The sequence below is a fragment of the Emydura macquarii genome, unplaced genomic scaffold (assembly GCF_026122565.2).
Source record: "Emydura macquarii macquarii isolate MOO-44397 ecotype Brisbane River unplaced genomic scaffold, CSIRO-AGI_Emac_v2 contig_71, whole genome shotgun sequence".
NCBI lineage: Eukaryota > Metazoa > Chordata > Testudines > Chelidae > Emydura > Emydura macquarii.
This window is the reverse complement of record NW_027130208.1, coordinates 615150-637882: the sequence shown is the minus strand read 5'-3', so window position 1 is coordinate 637882 and position 22733 is coordinate 615150. Positions and strand designations below refer to the sequence as shown.

General features: G+C 67.5%; 1 protein-coding gene across 1 annotated transcript; it reads right to left on the bottom strand.

The window, feature by feature from the left end:
• Positions 1-392: 392 nt before the first annotated feature.
• On the bottom strand, positions 393-22523 carry CPNE9 (copine family member 9). The gene is made up of 20 exons (XM_067540595.1): positions 22325-22523; positions 17166-17206; positions 16309-16355; positions 15184-15287; positions 14349-14388; positions 10801-10877; positions 9407-9470; positions 7988-8091; positions 7788-7892; positions 7249-7290; positions 6578-6653; positions 6243-6296; positions 5675-5736; positions 4588-4634; positions 4067-4248; positions 3509-3636; positions 3117-3219; positions 2198-2255; positions 1830-1903; positions 393-1254 (listed from the first exon to the last, which is right to left on the bottom strand). The coding sequence occupies exons 1-20, from the start codon at positions 22399-22401 to the stop codon at positions 1102-1104; spliced, it is 1638 nt and encodes a 545-aa protein (XP_067396696.1). The 5' UTR covers positions 22402-22523; the 3' UTR covers positions 393-1101.
• Between the last annotated feature and the right edge of the window lie 210 nt (positions 22524-22733).

Here is a 22733-nt window from a genome sequence, read left to right as displayed (position 1 = left end):
CGCACAGCATGCAATTAATGTAGGTTAGGGAGTGGTAAGCCCGCACCCCCCATTCCTGCTGAGGGCCCCATGGACTAGCACTGCCACCCGCTGCCGGCGCAGTTTGAAGGAGCAGCCTCTGCTAGGCTTTGCAGACGAATCCTGGCCTCTCGCCCCAGCTTGGCCCTCCGCCCCTCTCAGGGCAGTAGTCGGGGTAGGCTGGGGCTCGGTTCAGACAGTCCCTGCCCGAAGGGATTGGCGCATGAAATTGGCATGAATCTGGATCAAGGTTTACTGGTGACCATGGAGCCAGGGATTTCCTGGGCGCGAGCTGGTCTGCGCTGCGCAGGACCTGGCGGCCCCATGGCACCATGCCTGTGCCCTGCTCCACGGTACCCAGGGGAGCGGGTGTGTGGGCACTTCAGCCAGGCTAAGAGAGGCTGCCAGCCGAGCCACGCAGCACCAAGACCACTGCCCATTGGCAGAGGACGCCCGAGGCCTCGCCAGCTGCTGGCTCGTCGCGGCAGGGCAATGGTTCAGGGTGCGGGGCTGCCCCCTCACTGCTGGCAGGGACCCCCGCTCCTTCCTGCAGGACAAGCTCGCGAGGCCTGAGCCGACGCGCTGGCTGTGGGGGAGGCACTCGGGCTCCCCGCCACGTGGCCTTGAGTCGCAGCACAACACAGGCACAGGATCAGGGCGCCTGCAAAGCTTTATTGCTGCTATCTGGACAGCAGGGCTACGCACCCCGGATTCGGCACAAGGTAGGGCCCTGGGGAGATGTTGCTAAACACTGCTGAGCCCCGGGCTCCCTCCCTCCCTCCCAGCTGGCTCCCCGAGACCCTGCGGCTGCCTCCAGCTGGCATGGGAGGGAGCTCAACCGCGTGGCGCAGCACGGGCCTTGCCTGGGGCGTGGGGCTCCCCTCTGCATTCTCCCCTCCCCCCGACGGAGCAGCAGTGCCAGCCCGCAGGTCCCTGTCAGCTTGCGGCCCAGCTGCTGCATCCAGGGGGCGACAGCCAGCGTGGCTCCAGTGGGCGCGAGCCGCAGGGCACGGGCGCGGGCCCAGGAGGCGGGCCCAGGAGCACGGAGGTGTCTGATTGGCTTGGACTGCAAAGGAGGAGGAGCTACTGGGGGTCAGCAGGGCGGGGCTTGATGTCGTGACTCTTCATGTAGGAAAGCAGCTGCTCGGGGATCTCGGCCAGCACGTCCTTGGCCAGGCGCGCCATGCTCAGCACCTGGTTCCCGGCACGATCCACGTAGTCCCGGAACGGCACGAACTGCAGCAGGAGACAGGGCAAGGCAGGGCCGGCCCGCTGAGCGACCCCAGCAACGGGGCAGGGCCCGGCCCGCTGAGCGACCCCAGCAACGGGGCAGGGGCAGGCCCTTGAGTGACCCCCAGCAACGGGGCAGGGCCCGGCCTGCTGAGCGACCCCAGCAATGGGGCAGGGCCAGGACCCTTGAGTGACCCCCAGCAACGGGGCAGGGCCAGGACCCTTGAGTGACCCCCAGCAACGGGGCAGGGCCAGGACCCTTGAGTGACCCCCAGCAACGGGGCAGGGCAGGGCTCCCCCCGGCTCTCCCAGGGGACGGGGCAGAGCAGGAGAGCAGGCGCGTCAGTGCCGCACCCTGGGCCATGCTCTCGGGTAAGCGAGCACACTCTGGCTGGAGGGAGAGACAGGCCAGGAGGTGCCTGCCTGCCTCCCTCCCGCCTGGCGGCCCGCGGGCTCTGTGTGAGGGTCCGAGGGAGAAAGCTGTGTGTCTGGGGCCCTGCCCCAGCCCTGCTGCCCCTCCCCACGCTGTTGTGGGGGCCGTGCTGGGGCAGCCCAGGGAGCGCTAGGGGCGGGCGCGTTACCTGCACGATGTCTCGCTCTGCACAGCGGCCCCTGGAGGAGATCCGCACGTCGTCTCCATCCAGCTCTTCCATGGCTAGGGACAAGGACTCCCGTCAGCGGTGACACTGTCCCCATCACATCCCTCACACGTGTCGGCGGTGCTGCCCCAGCGCCGGGACGGAGGGCAGCCCACCCTGGGTGCTCTCTGCCCCGGCCCTGCTTGTCCTCACCTCCCCGCCCCGGCGCAGCGCCCGGCAGAGAAGCAGCCCGCCTGCGCGTCTGAGCCAGTGCCCGGCCCGCTGCCTCCAGGCACGGCTAGCACCAGCTGGGCAGCCCTGCAGACCCACCATGCACCCGGGTGCGGGGCTAGGGCAGGTGCCAAACTTACCTTCGAACTCGGCTGGGCCCACTCCCACGATGATGATGGACATGGGCAGGGCAGAGGCCTGCAGGGAAAGGAGAGAATTACTGCCCTCGCCCCCCTCCCTGGCCAGCCCTGGGCCCCACTCCTGTTCCCAGCGTCCCATGGGGGCCGGGTGGCATGGCTGGGACAGGGGAGTCTCCCCACCCAGCTCCAAGCCATTAGTCCTTCGATTCCAGGCCTTGCTGTCCAGAGAGGGGGCCTCAGGCCCAGTCAGGAGCTGCAGCACTGGCCTGACCCCAGCGCTGGCTGGGTGGTGTGGGGGGGATGGCACGCAGGAGCTGGCGGGGCGGGGGACGAGCCGGCAGGAGGTGGCTGGGGGAGCCTGCTCCCACCCACTCTCTCCCCTCTCCCTCTGGCCCCCCAGCCGGCGCAGGGTCCCCCCCCACGCCCTGCCAGCCGGCACAGGGTTGCCTCCCCAGAGAGGAGACGCTGGCGTGTGGCCACCCTGACAGGCTGTTTTTAGTGCAATAGGCCCACGTCAGCTCTCCGTTGTGCTGCCCGCCCACACCAGGCCCCTCAGCTGATCCTGGGCACCTGCCGGTGAGCGTCCCCGGGGGTCACTGCCCCCTAGCTGGCTCGCCTGCCCTGGGGCTGCTCAGCCCTCCCGCTGCGTGTCAGCCCAGCTGTTCCCAGGCCAGCCTCAGGCTGCCTCCCAGCCCAGCTGGCTCATTCGGGAGGGGCCAGGTCAGGCGAGGCCCTGCCACTCCAGCAGTGCTGACCGTGGGCCCCCTGGCCAGCTGCTGGCTCCATCAAGAGGGCTCCCTGCCCCCTGCGGGACGGAGCGGCTCCTGCTCCTCCATGGGCTAGATGCCCCTGGCAGCGACTCTGCCTCTGCCCCCGTGCCCTGGGGGGCTCCTGGGCAGGGCAGCCCCCCCAGACTCACCTTGACGATGGCCTCTTTAGTTTGCAGCATATCTGAGATGGCCCCGTCGGTGATGATGAGCAGGACGTAATATTGCGAGCCGTCCGTGACCTGGGCAGCCGCACTGCGGGCAGAACGCAGAGGGCGAGTACTGGCACCCGCCCCCGCTCTGCCCCCCCAGCCACGCAGGGCCTTGTTCACAGGGTGTGTGGCTGTGACTGCCCGCTCCCACACCTGGCGGCTGGCTGGCGCTCAGGCCCTGCCACGCCTGGGAGGAGAGGCCAGCGGCTCCTTCCTGCCCGTGTCCAGTCTGAGCTGGAGGTTCCCGCCCGCCCCCGGCAGCCATGGCTAGGAGCGGCCCTGACAGGCCACAGGGCTCCGGCTGCCCAGGCCCAGCCGCTGCCCCCACTCACCACGCCACCTGGTTGATGACGGGGGCGAAGTTGGTGGGCCCGTAGAGCTGCACGGTGCGCAGGCTCTGGAAGTAGGACTCCAGCACGCCGTCGATCCCCACGCAGCTCGGGTTCTCAGTGTTGCTGTTCTAGCAGGAGAGACGCCAGGGCAGGCTGGGCTTAGCGCCCTGGGTGTGCTGCGCAGAGGGGCAGCCATGGGCTGGGGGCTGTATCCAGGAGCCTGCCGTCAGCGGCCCCAGAGACGGCACAGACCCGTGGGATAGCCAGCCCGTAACCCGGGGCCGAAGAAGAGGGTCAAGGCCCCGCGGGATTCGTCCACCCTCCCTGCAGGCCGCTGAATCCCGTGGCAAACACCTGCCCCAAGTTGCCTCCAGCCCCACATGCCCAGGGCAGGTCAGCAGGCGGGGGTGGGAGCCGGGACACCCAGGGCCCTGGGCACCACAACCGCTGGAAGCCACCACCCAGCCCCTATGGTCCCAGGGGCTCTGCACACTGCCTCCAGCCGTGGGCCAGGGCGGGCTAGTCAGATGCGAGGCCGCAGATGCGCTGCCCTCCTACCAGGGGGAACTGATGGGAAATGCTGCCGTCGGGCGGGATCTTGGCCCCGAAGCCGTAGGCGGGGAAGAGCTTGTCGCTGTCGTAGTCCTGGATGATCTCCCCCACGGCCTTCAGTGCCATGGCGTAGGCGCTCAGCTGGAACGGGCTCACGTAGTGCAGGGAGGTGGGCTGCGACGGAATACCTGCCGGCACACGCAGCGCCGCCTCAGCCCGGCCCGTGCCCCCGTTCTCCACGGGTCGCTCTGCCCACCCGCCCCCCGTTCTCCCCAGGCTCCCCATCACCTTGCCCCTCTGACCCCATTAGCAGGAGCCCTCCTGGAGTCTGGGGGTCGGGACTAGGGTGGGGGGAGGAGGGAAGCTCGCTGAAGCCAGGACCCCCGGGCCGTTGCCGTGAGAGGGCTGGACTGGAGGGGCAGGAGCTCGGGGGTGAGCAGGGCTCCTCCCCTGCGGCACCTCTGACTGTCCCTCGCTCCCCAGGGCGGCTCCGGGCCTGGCTGCGCCCGTGACGCTCCCACACTCACCGTTGGAGGCCGTGAAATCGATGGCGACCGTGAAATTCAGCTGTGTCCTGTGGAGGGAGGAGGGGACAGCATGAGAGCTCCCCTCCCCCAACCCCGCTTCCCCCAGTTCCCCTCCCCCAACCCCCTGCTCCTGACCCCGGCAGCACCAGTTCCCGCCTGCTCTTTGCCAGCCTCTCCCCAGCTCCTGCTGCCACCTGGTGACGAAGTGGGAATGTCCATAATGCTTTCTCCGAATACTGTGCGTGCCTCAGTTTCCCCATGTGCCACTCAAGTACCCAGGTGTTGGGAGAAGGGTGTGTGATGGGCAGGTGTGACGCCGTCTGGCTGCCTGGGGACAGACAAGGCCCACACGCTGATTCCTGGTACTGATGGCTGGCCCATCCTTCACAAAGAGCCAGCCAGGAGGTGCTGGGGAGCAAAAGGGGTGGAGACCGGGTGGCCTTTTTGCCCAGGACAGGATAAAGGCACAAAGGCCAGAGGCAGCGCGGGGGGGGCCGGAGGCAGCGCGGTGGGGGCCGGAGGCAGGCAGTGCAATCCCACCCCGGTCAGTCCCCCTGTGTAGATCCCAGGGAGAGGAACCCAAGAAGGGGGGCTCTGGTTTCCCCAAGATGGACTTTGCTGCAGGTCCCTGACCCGTGCTGAGCAGGGGTCTCTACGCCGTGTTCCCGACCAACACGCCCTGCTGTTCCACGCTGGCGCAGAGTCACTGCTGGCTGCAGGCGGGGCATGGCCCTTTGGGCGTTAGGCCCCCCAGGCGTCCCATGCAGGGGCACTCACAGCGGAAGACGAGGTCAGATCCAGCAGGCGGCTGCCCTGAGGGGACCCACTGCACTAGGGTCCCGCCTGGCTTCACGCAGAGCGGTTCCAGCGTGCCCAGCCTGTGACACCGTCTCACCCCTGTCCCCTCCGTGGGCCGCTGGGGAACGACTCGCGCATAGCTGCAAGCTGGAGGCTGGCACAGGGCCAGGCAGCCTGGGAGGCACGGGGTGGGGAACAAACCCCAAAGGTGCTGAGGAGTGAAGGGGCTTTGAGCAGAGCGGCCTGGTGGGGTCCTGGGGCCCCTCAGCTCAGCCCCTCGCCCGCTCACCCGCCACGGATGTAATCGACAAAGGTGAACTCGGACTCCACGGCGAAGGAGAGAAGGGTTACCTGCCAGAGACGGAAAGTCAGACGCCAGCGAGACAGAGCCTCTGCCTGAGACAGGCCCCCTCGCTCCCCAGGAAATGGCCCCCCGAGACAGGCCCCCCATCCCCAAGACAGGCCCCTCCAGAGAGACATCTAGAGACCCTTACTGGAAACCAAAGGTCAGAGACCACCCCCAACGCCCTGCCCTCCCTAGGACAGACCACCCAACAGACCTCTGCCCCTCCACAGAGACCTCCCAAATGGCCCCTCTCCCCCCCGCCCCACCCCAAAAGAAACCGTCCCCCACTCTCCAGAGACAGAACCAGAGACATCCCTCTCCCATCCCCCAGGACGGATCGGGCTAGCGAGGTTAGTCAGAGCTAAGCGGAGGGAGCCGTGGGCTACGTGTCACCTGTGGAGCAGGGGTAGCATGGAGGGGGCCAGGCCAGGGTCGAAGAGGGAGCCGGGGGCACTGCCTGGCCAGAGTGGGGGCACATTGCCCTGGGGGGGCCCCGGCAGGTTTCACTCACCGTCCCTGAGTTGATGTATTTCTTCTTCTTGCATTTTTTCTTTGGATTTAACACCTGATGGAAACAAGGGAACAGATCAGGGAGCCCGACAGCAGCACCCGCTGGGACCTGCACCTGGCTGTCCCTGACAGGCCCCCCCCAGGGCTGCCAGCCACCCCCACCCGGCCATTCGAGTTTGTGGGTTCAATCCCCAACCCTAGAACCTAGCCTGCATTCTAAGCCTGCCGCAAACTCCACACGCGTGAGGCCCCCCAGCCGCCTGTGCCCCCCCCAAGCTGCCCCCCGTGGAGAGCGCTCTCCACCCCCGGGTCTGGATGCTGTGCAGCTGGGCTCACCTCGTAGACCGTGAACTGGCTCTGGGCGCGGGAAAGCTCCCTGTAGCTCGTGGCAAACTCCCCGATGAAATCGTGGCTGTGGGGCAGAAGGAGCGCGAGGTCGGTGTCGGGGCAGTGCCTAGTTACTCAGCCTGGCACATGCGGGGGCCTCGCCCACTGTAACCTGGCACCCCATGGGCAGAGCCTGGGAGAGAACCCAGGAGTCCTGGTTCCCAGCCCCCTAGTTCTAACCACTAGACCCCATGCCCCTCCCCGAGCCAGGGCGAGAAGCAGGCTCACCTGAGCGTGCAGCAGGGCAGAACGGGCAGGGCTGGGGGAGCGGGAAGGGGAATCCCTGGGGCCCAGAGACAAGAACCTTCCACCAGGCAGCCCCAACAGGCAGGGGAGGAGGGGCCTGCGTGGGGTCGGGGCAGGAACACGGCCAGGACAGACACAGGGACTGGTTCCCCCTTCCCCAAAGTTTGGGCAGGCAACTGGAGGCCTGGTGCGGAGATACGCCAGCTGCAGGGTGGGCAGAGGAGCCGTGGCACGGCACAGCCCAGGGCGAGTCCACGGGGGGTGAGGGGGGGCTTCTGGCCGGGGCAGGCCCAGGGATCAGGCTGTGAGGCCAGGCAGTGGCTGGGCAGGGAGGGGGGCGCAGGGTTCCCGGGCTCCTCGCCTCCTGGCCTCACCTTCCATCCCGGTCCCAGTCGTACACGTCTATTTTCACGGTCCTGAAACACAAGTGCAGGCGGCGGATCAGCGAGCGCCTGGGATGGGCCTGGACAGGTGCCCCTCAGCCCTTCGCGCGCTCTGCCCCATGCCCGGACACCACGGAAACGGCCCGCTGGTGTGTACAGGAACCGGGGGTCTCCCTTGCGAGGGCAGCCGGCCCCTCCTGGCACTGGCTGGGGTGCAGGCAGCAGGCGGAGCGGCTGGGCGTGGCGCATGTGGGGTGTTTGGTAACAAGGTTATCTGGGACCGGCCGGCCCCAGACAGCCTTCACGTTATCCCCTCTTGGGTAAGGAGCAGGAGAGAGAACGGAGCTGCCCCTCCCCTGCCCCACAGCCCAGCCATGCCAGGCAGCTTCCCCTCCCCCACGGGCTGGGCTGGGCCGGGCCAGAGACGCCCCAGCTAGGGCCCTGTAGGCGAGGGAGTTTGCCCGGCTGGGGTCTGCCCGCGCCCTGGCTTTGTGCTTGCACCCCCGGCGCAGACGTGTCTGGCAGCTGACCTGTCGTAGTCGCCGTTGCACAAGGCTCGCACGGGGATGCTGAACGGCTGCCACACTGGGTTGAGTGTGTTTTTCACCACTTCTGTCTTGTGGCAAATGGTGAACCTGGAGGAGACATCGGAGGAGCGGGCTGAGGGGATGTGCTAGCAGGGAGCCACCCCCCGCTGCTCCCCGGCTGGGCGCCCACCCCTGGCACGTACGTGCCGTCCTCATGGCTGCGGTAGAAGACGAGAAACGGGTCCGATTTCCCGAAGAAGTCCTTCTTGTCCAGCTTGTTTGCGCACAGCTGCATGGTGACGATGTCCTGAAAGACACAGGCTCCCTCAGGGCTCGGTGGGGTGGCAGAATCGGAATGGGTCGGGACCCAGGCAAGGGGTGGCTGGCGTGGGGCAGCCCTTGGTGTGGGCAGAAGTGGCCTGCACCAGGGTAGCCAGGCCTGGGGCAGGAAGGCAGCCCACCCACCCCACAGGCCAGCAGGGAGCAGGCAGCACAGCTGCAGACAGACAGACAGACGGGCTGTGATTTTCACAGGGCATGGCCTGCAGTTTGCCTAAATATGGCAAAGCCTCTGAGGTGGCGCCTGGTGCCGAGCGAGGGGCCAGCACGAAACCCTGCAAGACGGCAGCTCCCGGGGCTGCAACTGGGACGGGGGGTGTTTGCTGGGGATCGATCCCAGGAGGGGCTGGCCGGAAGCACCCCTCACTAGGCCAGGGACCGATTACTCGCAGGAGGCTGGGCGTGGGCCGACCTAGGAGCGGGTGGTCCACACAGCAAAGCCGGGTAAGTCGGGCCCAGGAGTGAGGGACTGGGGTGACACAGCTACACACCGGTCCAGATTGCAGGGGGGGAATGTCACACCCTTTGTCCCAGCCAGCAGCCCCGTTAGCCCAGCCTGGTTCTGGCTAACGAGGCTCCAGCGTTGGTGCTGACGGGAGCCTGGGTGCCCCACTTGGCTGTGGGGCCGGGGACGGTGTGCTGAATGCTGCTTCCTCGGCACCATGTGGGCCAGGGGGTGGAGCACCCCCGGGGAGAGAGGCCCTGCTCTGAATGCATTCCCATCTGCGGGGGCTGGCGCCAGGGCAGCCGGGCGAGCGACTCTGCCCAGCCCCAGCCCGGGCCGGTTTCAGTAAGGCCGAGTGCACCCGGGAGCTCTGCTGTCAGCGGGGTCCTTCGTTTTCCCTTTAACCCCTGCCGGGACGAGACCCCTGTGACAGTGGGGGATGGGGGCCAGCGGCAGAGGGGGTCCCTCAGACAATCAGGCTGATTTAAAGTCACACCTTCGCTGGGGTTTATAAACCCCGTCCCGTGTAGCCAAGGGCAGTGAAGCCAAGGCCCCAGGCTCTGTCCTCCTGGTGTCCCCAGCAAAGGGCAGAGCTTCTCCGAGCCCTGGGCTGTGCAGAGCTGAAGGGGGCTGTGCAGACACCCCGCCCCGCAGACCGGGCCAAGGCCAGGCGTGCCCTCTCCCGATTCCCTCGCATCACACCTTATCCCCCCAGCCACCATTGGCCCCTCCTGCCCCCAGTATCCTGCCTGTTCCCCAGCCTGGCCCTGCTGGGGGTCGGCCAAGGAGCTGGGCCAGGCCAGGGCCAGCAGCGACCCCCGCGCACGCCCTCACTCACCCGGCAGTTGCTGAGCTCCTCGGCCGACAGCAGGATGGTCCCGCACTTCTTCCCCGGCACCCCCCTGGGACGAGAAACACCCGTCATCTCTGACAGGAGGGACTGTGGGCAGGGCGGGGGCTGTAACCTGCTCAGAGTGGGCTCAGGAATGGGGAGTTGGGGACAAAGATCAGCTGGGCTCTGAGCTGCACGCGTTCTCCACGCTCCAGGCTGGCGGCAGACAGGCAGGACCTGCTCTGGGGTTGGAGTAACTTGGGCTGGAACAGCTGACGGGCACCAGCCGGCCCTCCGTGCCCCACCTACTGTGCCAGGGTGCTGCCAGGGCTCCCACGGCAAGGGGCGCAGGAGCTAGCACTCCCCACGGCCCCCCATCCTGGCAGTCCCCCTCCGACTCTGCTCCCAGCAGAGCGGGCTGCCCCGGCCAGGGATGTCCCCACCGCGGCAGGAGAGGGTGGGGATGTCGGAGCAGGGCCTAGTCCAGCCTGGAGCCGGCAGGGCTGGGTGGGGCGCTGAGCTGCCATCAATGGCGTGGGGCCGAGGGACCTGTCCTCTGACCCACGCCCCGAACTCTGCTGCAGTCACCCTCCTGGCTCTGGAGTCCCTCTCCCCGCCGGGCACGGCCCACGGCCCCTCCTGCTCCCCCAAAGCCAGGCAGGAGCCCAGCTGCCCGGTGCCCGTGGGTGACGAGCCGCTCAGCCCACGCAGCTGGTGCCGGCAGCCCAGCATCCCAGGCGAAGCCCCGCCAGGAAAGTGGGGCCGGGAGCATCGACAAAGGGGCCGGGTGTCTCCAGGGGCAGGGAGAGAACCCCTGCCGGGACGGGCGAATCCTGGAGGGGGGGAATGGCTGCGTGGTGCCGGGGCTGGGTGAGGGGCTGAGCGGGGCACGGCAGAGCAAGGCCCCAGCTCCCTCCAGAGCCTTGGGAGGCAGCCGGCACCTGCAGATGCTCCTTCTTCCAGCAGCCAGGGAGGGAGGGGAGCCAGGAGAGGCCCCGGCGACGTGACTCACCAGCCCCGAGGGCAGCCGGCCCCAGCACTTCCCTGCCACAGCCCGGGGGCAGAGGGCGGGGGCAGGCGGCTCCCTGCCCCGGCTTGGCAGAGCACGACTGCACGTGCTGTGTGCGGCTCGCCAGCGCCCCGGCCAGCCCCCACAGGTGCTGCCCCCACCCTCCCCTGGCAGCAGGGCCTGCCCTGAGCCCCCTCAGACCCCAGGCGCAGCGCATGGACCTGGCTGGCTCAAGGGGGCAGGAAGGGGACACGGGACCGTTCCCCGCAAGCGGGCGCTGGCTCCGAGCCCGGCCCAGGGCAGGGGGACTGGCTGGAGTGGGTGGGGGTGGCCCCAGCCCCCCCCCCCCCCGGCACCGAGCTCCTCAAAGGGAAGACGAAGCAAGGCTCACGTGAGGGCTCTCTCCAAGCGGCTCCTCTGGGATCCGATCACTTCGCCCAGCGCCACGAACGCCTGGCCCAGGAAGTCCTGCCGACAAGGCCTGCTAGTTAGGGTGCCCGGAGCGCTCGTCCCACCCGCAGAGGGGGAGGGCAGCCCATGGAATGCCCCCAGGACTGGGCGGCTCAGAGCCCCCCCAACCACAGCACCCCCCGGCCCCCACCCAGGTGCCCCCAGGACTGGGCGGCTCAGAGCCCCCCCTGCAACTTCCACCCCAGGGTGCCCCCAGGAGCATGTTGCAGCTCTGACCTCCATGAAAGCTCCTTCGCCTGGAATAACCAGGAGGGGGCCTAGTCCATGACTGTCACGTAGGCGATGTGCTGGATCCCCCCAGCCTCGCAGGGTCCCTGCTCCCTCCCCCCGCAGACACACTCTGTGCCCTGCTAATCTGCAGAAGGCTGGCTAGGTGCAGGGCGTTAGGCTGGGCACCAGGGAGTCCTGGAAAACGGCCGTGAGCAGGCGACGTTTGCAGCTGACCCTGAATTGCTACGCTAGGTCCGTGCAGAGCCGGCTGCGAAGAGTTACGGGGGGAGCTCACAAACTGGTGCCTGGCAACAAACTGGCAGGTGAAATTCAGGGCTGAGACGTGCAAAGTGATGCACAGTGGAAAACATGATCCCAACCACACGTATCAACGCTGGGCTCTGAACTAGCTGCCGCCACTCCAGAGGGATCTTGGAGCCCCTGTGAACCGCGCTGTGAAAGCAGCCACGCCCTGTGCAGGGCAGTCAGACGAGCTAACAATGGCTACAGGCCGTTAGGAAAGGGAGAGACAAGACACCAGAAAATATCACAATGCCTCTCTATAAACCCCTGGGACGCCCACCCCGGGAATGCTGGGCAGGTCTGGTCGCCCCATCTCAAAACAGAGCTGTTTGAACTGGAAAAAGCACAGAGATGGTTGGGGTACGGCACAGCCTGTGTGAGGAGAGATTAAAAAGGCTGGGCGTGTTCAGCGTGGAACCGAGATGCTACGGGGCATGGCAGAGGTCTGTCAAATCCAGACTGGGGTGCAGAAAGCGAACAGGGACATGTTATTTGCTCCGTCCCATCGCACAGGGCCAGGTCACGCGACGAAATGACCCGGCAGCAGGTTCAAAAGGAAGGCGAGGAAGCAGCTCTGCATTCAGCGCAGTCAGCCCGTGGCACTGCTTGCCCAGGGATGCTCTGAAGCCAAAAGCACAGCTGGGTTCAAGCGAGCGCGAGGTACGTTCCTGGGGGGCAGGTCCACGAATGGCTATTAGCCAGGATGGGCAGGGACGCAAGCCCAGGCTCTGGGTGTTCCTCAGCCTCCGACGGCCAGGAGCTGGGCCCGGAGGACAGCGCAGAATCACTCGAGTGCCCTGTTCTCTTCCTGGCCTCTGGAGCTCTGGCGCTAGCCAGGTCAGAGCCGGGACACGGGGCTAGACGGGCCCTGGGCTGGGCCCAGCATGGCTGGTCAATGTTCCTGATTCCTGCCTGCGTCCCTCCAGCCAGAGCTTGCTGCTGAAACCCTGCTGGCTGCAGCAGGGAGCAGGTCTCGGGGAACGCCGAGCCGTGTCTTGGCTGGGAACCGCCACCAGCCTCTCGTGTTGCCGGCCCCACAGGAGGAAAGGCCCCGGGCCAGAACAGGATGGGGGGGAGACATCCCCCCCCTGCACAGGAGAAGAGAATGGCCCCCGACAGCAGGGACCCCCATGGGCTTCAACTCCTTGTGGGGTCCCAGGTCCCACTGGCTCTGCGCTGCAGGGTCTAACTGCTGCCTGCCCTGGAGCTCGGCCTGTCCAGGGACCTCCAGGTCTGCCGGGGTGGGGAGGCTCTGTCTGCAGGGACGTGTGACAAACGGGCTCTGTTCCCCTGCGGCTCCCCCGGCCCGGCCCAGCCCTCGCTCCCGGCTGTGCTTTGCCCGTTTGCTGCAGGGGGGCAGGCGAGGCCACGTCACGGAGGGCACGTACCTTCTGTGGGTCCCAGCGCGGGCAGCGGGGAGAGAGCAGGTTAGAGTCCCACCCGCCAGACGTGGTGCAGACCAGGTTTCGCCCCCCTGTGGTCACCCCATTGCCACACAGAGTCATGCATGCCCCAGGGCCACTGGCCAGCTGCCACATGCCCACCAGATGCAGGCAGGCACCCTCGTGGCAGGCTCTGGAGAGCAGGACGGAGGGGATGCTGGAGACCCGGCCAAGCCCTGGGCAGGGCCCTTGCCAGACCCTCGGTGACCAGGGCAAGGGGCGGCCAGGCCAGCTCCCGGGGGATGCAGGCCCCTTTCGCCGTGTCAGGCATGCTGCCCCCCCCGGCAGCTCCTTGCGCAATGCACCTGCACTCGCCCGCCAGCCGTCGCCTTGGTGCACCCCCGAGAGCCCAGCGAGGACGGCAGCTGCTCCCGCCGGGGCGAGGAGAAAGCAGGGGCCGGCAGTCAGGGCACGAGCCTGGGAACTGGGGTCAATCCCTGCGCAGCCACAGGCACCCTGGGCGGCCCCCGGCCAGTCCCCTCGTCTCTCTGGGCCGCGCTCGTCTGCGCAGAGGGGCTGTGAGGTGGCAGAGGCACGATGGGAGCTCAGCCCCTGCCCCAGTGTGAGCCGCCCTCTGCTCTCGGAGCTGGGGAGACCCCGAAAATACCCCCCACAGCCTCTGCCTGGCCTCAGCAGCCTGTCCGGGACCAGGGACCAGGGGGAAGGCACAGGGTGAGCCTGGGGCGTGGGGCTGGGCCTCCACTCAGGTGTCCAGAGCTGGGGGGCAGAGCTGAGCATGGGGGCGGGGGCAGAGCTGGGGAGAGAGGGGGATCACCAGGGAGTGGGGCGGGGCTTGGGGGAGGAGTTGAGCCTGGGGGGGGGGAGAGCTGGGCGTGGGGGGGATCACGGGGGCGTGGGGCTGGGCTGGGGGGAGGAGCTGAGCCTGGGGGGGGCAGGGCTGGGCGTGGGGGGGATCACGGGGGCGTGGGGCTGGGCTGGGGGGAGGAGCTGAGCCCGGGGGGGGAGGAGCTGGGGGGGGGGGGGGGGGGGATCACTGGGGCGTGGGGCTGGGCTGGGGGGGGGGGGGGGATCACTGGGGCATGGGGCTGGGCTGGGGGGAGGAGCTGAGCCCGGGGGGGGGCAGAGCTGGGCGTGGGGGGGATCACTGGGGCGTGGGGCTGGGCTGGGGGGAGGAGGAGATCACGGGGGCGTGGGGCTGGGCTGGGGGGAGGAGCCCTGGGGGGGCAGAGCTGGGCTGGGGGGAGGAGCTGAGCCTGGGGGGGGGTGGGGGGGATCACGGGGGCGTGGGGCTGGGCTGGGGGGAGGGGGAGATCACGGGGGCGTGGGGCTGGGCTGGGGGGAGGAGCTGAGCCTGGGGGGGGGGTGGGGGGGATCACTGGGGCGTGGGGCTGGGCTGGGGGGAGGAGCTGAGCCCGGGGGGGGACAGAACTGGGCGTGGGGGGGGGATCACGGGGGCGTGGGGCTGGGCTGGGGGAGGAGCTGAGCCTGGGGGGGGAGGAGCAGGGCTGGGCGTGGGGGGGATCACGGGGCGTGGGGCTGGGTCCACACTCACGTGTTTCGAGATGTTGCAGCTCTTGGAGTCCACGTGGTAGCTGGGGAGTGACAGAGCAGAGCGGTGAGTCCCCTGCAGCGGGCGCCCCAGCCTCGCCCAGCCCCAGGGCAGCGCTGGAGGAGCTGGGTCCAGGGCACCAGCTGGCAGCCGCGCCCAGCAGTGACGTGGCAGGTGCCAGGGACGCCCGGCCTCCAGCATCGCTGGGCCCTGCTGGGCGCAGACAGAGCAGAGACGGGCCCTGGCACGCCAGGCCAGACGTGCTGCCGGGCACAGCTGTCACCCAGCTGCCGCGTCTCCTGCTCTGGCCCAGCTCGGAGACTGCTGCCAGGATGCTCCCCGCGGGCCCCGCCTGCCAGGTGCCGGGGTCCGAACGACTCCAGGATGGGCCCACGTCACAGCTGGCCCCAAGAACTTCCACGTCTGCCTGCGGCACAGCCGGGAACCACGAGCGCAGCACGAGGAGCATCGCAGCCGCCCGGCTGTCACTCTGCCGCCACACTGCTACACAACCGCCCCACAGCCGCCGGCCCCACTGCAGCCGCCACGCCACGCTGCAACTGCCCCCCAGGTTTGCAACCTCACCTCCAGTTCTCCCAGTAAGGATTCCACTTTGGCCCAGTCGGCAGCGATGCCACGAATAATCTGGTCTCTAATCAGGCGGCCAAGTGGGACAGGAGGGGGAGAGCAGAGCCGAGCCGGGCAGGGGAGGGAGATCAGATGGGGGGAGCCGAAGTGGGGGGAACCAGGCGGGGTGGGGGGAGGGGGCTGGGCAGGGGGAACAGAGGCAGGGCAGGGCAGGGGGCCAGGCCGCGGATGGGGAGCAGGGTTCACTCACACGTCAAAGCGCAGATTCTGCTTCTCCTCGAAGAAATAATCCAGGACGAATTTGCGGACGAAGTCGGGGTTCAGGGTGTTGTCAATCACTTCAGTGCGTCCGAACTGAGGGGAGAAGGGGCTGAGGGGGCAGCACAAGACCCAGAGGTGCCACCTGGGGCCCCGTGGCCATGGTCCCTGCTGCCCGCACGTATGTGAAGAGCGGGCCATGTCCCAGAGCACCCTGGGCCCTTTTAATTTCAGCTGCTGCCTGGCCTGTAATCCAGATTCCCTGGGATTAACGCCAGCCGCAGAGCCAGATCATTAGCACAGGAGCAGGTGGCCGCAGGGCCTGGTTAGCAGAGCAGGGGATTAGCCGGGCCAGCCCAGCGTGGGTCAGTGGGGCAGGCTCAGCCCCTCGGCAGGGAGACGCTGTGACCCCCAGACCCAGCCTTGCCGGGAGCCGGAGCCTGGAGCTATACGGGCGCTGCCCACGACTGGTAGCGGGAGCTGGCCTGGCCCAGCGGCTGGGCCGGCAAAGTGGGGTGGGGGGCAGAGGGGGTCTGCTCCTGCCCTCGGACATTCGGGTTCCACGGGGACGCGGTCGCTGATTCCACTGCACCCGTCCCGCTGCACGCCTCGCACACACACGCCCCCATCCCGTCCTGTCGCACACACACACCCGTCCCGCTGCACGCCTCGCACACCCACCGGGGTCGAGCAGCACCAGCAGGAGTCTGCAGGGCAGCGAACTCTGAAAAGGAGCATGGGGCTGCTGGGCCCCTGCCAGCCATGGGCTGCGGCTGCTGGGAGACAGGGTCAGGCTGCTGCGTCTCATCCTGGACTGCCAGCCGGGCAGTGGCCAGGGGGCCAGGAGATGGCTGCTCGGCTCGCTCCTGGCCAGCCGCGGCAGAGGAGCCCATTGGCTTCTTCAGGGGCAGAGGGGCCAAGGCTGGCTGGGCACGTTGGCCTGCTGGAGCCAGGGTGCCCGTGTCCCAGGAGGCCCCTAAGGAGCCGGGAGGCTTTGCCCTTCCCCTGCCCCGCCTAGGCAAGAGCAAGACAAACATCGACCCTGCCGCAGCGGAGGCAGGTGCTGGGGCCATTGGGACGGGACCGGTGGGGTCTGAGCCCGGTGCTGGTCACTCACCTCTCTCCACCCCTGGCTTCCGCTTCCCTGGACGTACAGAACCACCACTGCGGAGAGGAGAGCACGGGCTTCATGGGCACCTCTGCTCCCACCCCCTCGCTGCACGCCTCGCACACACACACCCATCCCGGGCACCCGTCCCGCTGCATGCCTCGCGCACACACCCTCGCTGCACACACTGCCGATCCCGCTGCACACACACACCCATCCCGCCCCGTCCCGTCGCACACACTGCACCTCGCGCACACACCCCTCCCGCCCACACACTGCACGATCCCGCGCACACACACACCCCTCCCCTCCCATCCCGCCCCGTCCCGTCGCACACACTGCACCTGTTTCACTGCACGCCTCGCACACACCCCCCTCCCCTCCCATCCCGCCGCACACACGCACCCGCCCCGCTGCACGCCTCGCACACTGCACTCCCCTCTGCACCCCCATTTCACCGCATGTCACACACGCACCCGTCCCATTACGGCACACACACTGCACGCCTCGCACACGCACGCTGCACTCCCCACACGCACCCTCATCCCACTGCACACACACACTTCATGCCTTACGCACACCCCATTGCACACACACACACTGAATGCGCCCCCCCGCACGGGCATGCTTTGCGCAGCACACTGCATACACGCAGTACATTTGCACACCCCACAACCCAACACACTGCACATCCCGACCCCACATTGCACACACCTTGTGTACTCACACCAGGCCAAACACTGCATGCACCCCCCGCTCCCCCGCCATCTCCTTGCCCTGCACAGGTTTGTCTGGGCCAGGCTGTCAGTGTGGTGCAGTCACACACTCCTCCTGCCTGGCCTGGCTCCCGAGCAGCCGATACGTACCAGGGTCCGATTTGGAGAAGGTGTCCATGTCCAGCAAGTTCCTGGGGAGACAGACAGATGGACGTGAGCAGCTGGAAGCTTGCCCAGCAATGGGATAAATGGGGGAATCCGTCTCTGAGATCCTGGGTCCTGCTGCCCAGGCTGCAGCCCCCACGCAGCTGGGACCCAGCCCCACTGGCCACCCCCGCCCAGCCCAGCCCAGCCGCCTCCACCCCCCGAGGCCAGTCCTGCCCAGCCTCCTTGGAGCTCCTCTTCACCGCCGCTCAGGCTCCTTGTGCGGCTAGCGAGCCCCCCGCCCCCCCCCCCGAACGAAACCCTTCGAGGGGAAGAGGGGACACCCGTGGAACCTGCAGTCAAAGCAGCGTTCGGAGCTGGGCGTGGGGGGTCCCGGGGAGCAGCGGGGAAGGAGGCTCGTGTCTGTGTGTGGTGGGGGCCCGTAGGTTTGCGCCGCCCCCCCAAAGCTCAGAAGGCCTGCACTGGGACCTCAGCATCACCTCTCCGCGTTGCCATGGCAGCTGTCCAGTGCTAACCTGCCCACTCCTGCCGACACACGGCCGGGTCCAGCACCAAGAGGGGCTGGTGCGTGCCAGGGTGCGCCGGGGGGGGGGGGGGGACACGCCATGGGCTGCGTGGGGGGGCTGCTCTGACCCTGCAGCCCCAGCAGGCTGGGCGGCCTGTCTGTCCCCTCCAACAGGACGCAGAGGAGACAACCCGTCTGCCAGACTCCCGCACACACCCGGCCCCGGGTCCTTTCTCTGCCTCCTGCCTGTGGGGAGAAGCTGCTCGCAGGGTCCCTCTGGGCGAAACACCTGCGGTGGGCAGTGCCTGAGGAACCGCGGCTCCTCACATTGGCACGGGGGGGTGCGGGAGCCCAGCCTGCAGCCTGCACTTACAGACAAGCTGCACAACCATCACCTGACCAAGACACCCGGGGCTCTGGTCTTGCTGCAGCGTCTGCAGGGTGCTGTGGGCAGTGGGCCGGCGCGCGGGCTGCAGGGCGAGCTCCCAGCCCTGGGATTTCATCCTTTCCTGTGAGATGCTGGGCAGACGCACAGCTGGAGGGGCCCTGCTACCCACCAGAGCCAAATGTCAACGCTCCTGGGGCCCCCCTTTTCATGCCCTCAACACAAAAATAAGGCATCAGAGCTTCCAGAACGACGGCTGGTTGGTGCCATCCAAGCCCTGGGGCCTCAGCCATCGGGACCGGAGACCCCCGGGGGCCGGGAGAGTCTAGAAACCCAGGCGAATGGGCCCTGTGCGTCGCTGGGCAGAGCTGCTACAGGAGGATCGGAGCTGTTTGATTTCATCTCCTGTCAGCAAAGAGCCGCTCGGCCATGGTAGCTCGCAGGCAGCTCCTCTGGCTTGGATCCGAGCTGCTGCTCTCCGGACAGGCCAGGGGGTCCTGCAGCCACACTGACGCCGGCGGGCTGTCGGGAACTCTGCCTGTTTAACAGGCACAGCAGCTCAGTGGACATACCACCCACCTGCGCTGCTGCAGGGAGCTCCTGGGAGCACAGCGGCTCAGGGTGCAGAGCAGGGAGACGAGGCCGGATGGATTTCTATATGTAGAGGGGCAGCGTAGAGGGAACCCCCCCAGAGCCCTGGGCTGGGATCAGGGCCCCATTGTGCCAGGCGCTGCGCAGACCAGAGAAGGTCCCTGCCCTGTAGGGTTCATAATGCACGACCAGGATCACGTGGTTCCACGGGTGAGCCACAGGCCCCGGCAACTCCTGGGAAACGTTTCCTGCTGTCAGTACGCAGCGCGGGGCGCCCTTCACTGACCCCCTCAGGCCCTTTCCTCGGGCGGGGCTCAAGGAGGCAGGTGCAGAGGAGCCCGACCAGCCGCAGGACCCAGAGGAGAATCAGAGGTGCTGATGGGCAGCAGGGGCTGAGCTGTAGAGCAGCAGAGCGCCCTGGAGCAGTGCATGGCGGGCTGCAGTGCGGGTGCGGGCCCGGCTCTGCGAGGGCAGCTCCTGGTGGCGGGGCGCGCGGGCTGCGGTGGGGAGCTGAGCAGGCTGCGGGGAAGCAGTGGCTCTGGCCCAGACGTGATGGAACATGACAGGGCCCCGTTCACCGGTGCACTCAGTGACGGCTGAGTGGCTGCTACACCCAGGCAGCAGGAGCATCAGGAATGGAGAGATGGGGGGAGGGGCGCAAAAGTGAGAGAAAAGAGTCACAGAGCGAGGTCTGAGCAGACGAGCGAGCGAGCGAGCGGATGACGGGGCTGCCCCCCCCGCACCCTGAAATAGCAGCACTCGCAGCCCTTTGATCATCACTGGCTGCGCAGAGTTCGACACTGGGAAGCACCAAAGGCTGCTATTGAATCCACCCAGCTCCTTCCTGCGCCCCAGGCGCCTGCTGGCTCCAGGGAAGGGAGACACCCAGCCTGGGCTGCTGGCACAGTCACAGCAGGTCTGGATTCTGCCTGCCTGATGCCAGGGTCTGGGGCCCAAGCCCCTGGCTGGGACTGCCAGGAACTCAGCCAGAATGGAAGGGGCTCTCCACACTTCCCCACCCGCTCTGGGGGCCCGGCCCGGGCCAGTGGAGCAGGAAACGAGGCTGTTTCATTGTCCCTCTGCTGTGCAGAGCCACACCAGGGAGATTGTTCGGCTGGAGAAGGAGCCTTTGGGGCCTGGGTTCCAGCAGACGAGCGCCCCTCAGAGCAGCTGCCAGCCCCGCGCCAGCCAGGGAGGCTGCACAATGCCAAGGGTCCCTGGCACAGACACGCTCAGGCCCCTCCTGCAACACTTCTGACGTTCTCCTTGTTCTTTAGGATTGTTTACAACAGGGCCCAGTCTGAGGACAGGCAGGTGAGAGGAAGGAGCACGGCCAGGGAGTTCCGTACAAGCCGCCTGGATCCGCTGTAAGCAGCAGGGGTGTTGGAGAGTTGCAGGAGGGGACAAAGAGGGGCCAAGCGCATGAGCTCAGGCTGCGCCTCGCAAGGGGCCAGGAGGAAGGAGGCACAGAAGCGACAGCTCCAGTGGTCACTGCCCTGCTCTCTGGGACCTGCCCACCCTCATCACAACCCAGCTGCTACAGCCATGCAGCTGGCAAAGGGCCCAAACCCTTCGGAAGCAGGGCCCGGTCCCAGCAGGTCCGTTTCCCTAGGGAGGCTCCTTGTTCAGGCGTGTGGCAGGTCCCCCTCGTGCGCTGAGAGGGAGGCTGGGTGTGGGCTGAGCTCTCTGGATCCGGAGCATCCCCCACTGACCAGAGGCAACAATTGCTGAATTCAAAGCAGCTGTAAAGGGCAGACACTCCCCTCCCCGGGGGGACGGTGCCATTTCTGAATCTCCCCCCCAAAGCGCAGGGTGGAGCAAGATCCATCCCTGCTGATCCGTCCTGTGCCCCCACCTCCTGGGCTGAGAGCTTCCTTGCTGCCCCTTGAGACCAGACATTGAGAGATCCAGTCCCTGCCTTGCAGAAAGGGGCGGGGGTTTCCATCTGCTCTGCTGGCATCCCCGCCGGCTCTCCCAGCCACACAGCAAAGGCTGCAGGCAGCAAGGGGGTCGCATCCTGCTGTTCCCTTTGCACCTGGCACGCTGGGATCCCAGGAGGAGCACATGGGTCCAACACCCTCAATCGCTCCCCTGGCCAGGAGCCACCCCCAGTCCTTGGGCCTGCCTCGTCAAGCCCATCGTGAGAACGCGGCGCTGTCAGAGCAGCATGAAAACCAACAACAGGAGCCGAGGCCAGGCGTGTCCCCTGCCCACCTCCAGCCTCGTCTGCCCCTGCTGTAAGTACGGAGTAAGAAGCTCCTCTGTCACTTCCCAGACCCGGGCGGAGGGCAGGACAAGGGGGTACCCTGGAGAGCTGGCGGGAACTTGAGCAAATGCTGCCCACAGACCCATCTGAGCCGGGGACCTGCCCCCCTACGCCTGCCACAGGTGCTGGAAGGGGGGTGCGGGTTGAAGTGGCTTCCGTCGTCGTTTGGGTCAACGGTGCTCAGCACCCCTCTGCAAACCTGCCCAGCCCCCGTCGCCCACGCTAGGGCACCGCACACACCTTCCCAGCAGCCCTGGCAGGGGACGATGGGGGCTCTGGGTCTCAGCTCTCGCTGCCACAGACCAGGCATGATGGGAATCCCAAACGGCACAAATGCTAAGGAGCGGCTGGGAAGAACCTCAGCCATTGTCGCTGCCTGGGCCTGCGGTTAACAGCCAAGCCGTGAACAGCCATCGGGTGTGTGAGAGCGCGAGGGGCACACTGTGTGTGGGACAGCCGCCACCCCATCCTGGGCAGGTCACGCTCTTCCTGAGAGTGAGCGGAGAGCAGAGTCTCTTACACAGCCCTTGCGCCAGGTCCTGCCAATGACATCCCACCGAGCTGAACCATACAGGGGTGAGGACCGGGGGTGTCACACACCAGCAAAGAGCAAGAAAAACTGCATGTACGTTTAGGGATTAAGAGGAAACAATCACACGCAGCCCCTGCACACACGGTGGACACGCACGCCCACCCCAGGCACACAGGGCAGATATCCATACTGCATGCTCACCTGCCCCCCGCACACACAGCAGGCATGCATCCTCAAGAGTAGTCATGCATGCACGCCCACATGACCCATGCATGCCTACAGTGCACGCTCCCAACCATCCCACACACGTGCACGGTGGCCGTGCATTGCACGCTCACGCACCATCCCACACATGTGCAGATGGAGACCGTGCATTGCATTCTCAAACACTGTCCCACACATGCTTGCACGGTGACCATGCATTGCACGCTCACACGCCATCCCACGGTTACACACAATGGCCGTGCATTACACGCTCACACGCCATCCTACACATACACACAGTGGACAGGCATCGAATGGTCACATGTAATGCACACACTCAGTGGGCATGCATTGCACGCTCACACGCCATGCCATGTGCACCACGCTCACACGCCGTGCCATGTGCACACCCGGCGGGCATGCATTGCACGCTCACACGCCGTGCCATGTGCACGCCCGGCGGGCATGCATTGCACGCTCACACTCGCAGTGTCTCTCTGGCTAACTAGCAGGCTCCACGTTCCCTGCCCTGCGTCCCCCCTTCTGCCGACGAACCCCCCGGCCCGGGGCTCCTCGCCCGCGCCCCCGGCAGAGCAGGGAAGTTGTGGCTCCCGCCTGCGCCCGGCCCCGAGCCCGCCCCATGCCGCGGGCGGCCCCGCACCTGCAGGAGACGGTCAGCTCCAGCTTGGTGGCCGGCAGGCTGCTGGGCGCCGGCTGCAGGGCTCCCGGAGACGCCATCCCCGCGGCCAGCTCGCTGCGCTCCCGGCTCCGGCTGCTCGGCCGCGCTAAGCTAAGGCAGGCGCGGGGCGGGCTCCATGGGCGGGGAAGCGGCGGCCCCGGGCAGGTCCGTGCGCCGAGCCCGAGCCTCCGCGGGCGCCCTGCCTCCGCCTCCGCTCGCGTCCGCGCCGCTCGCCGAGTCCAGGCGCAGCGCGTCTGGCCGCCCGTCCCCACCCGCCGGCGCAGGGAGCGGCCCCCTGGGGCGCCCTCGGTCCCAGCACCTGCACGGCGCACGGCGCACGGCGCAGCCGCCCGGAGCGCGCAGCGGGGCGCAGGGACCCGCCGGCCGGGGC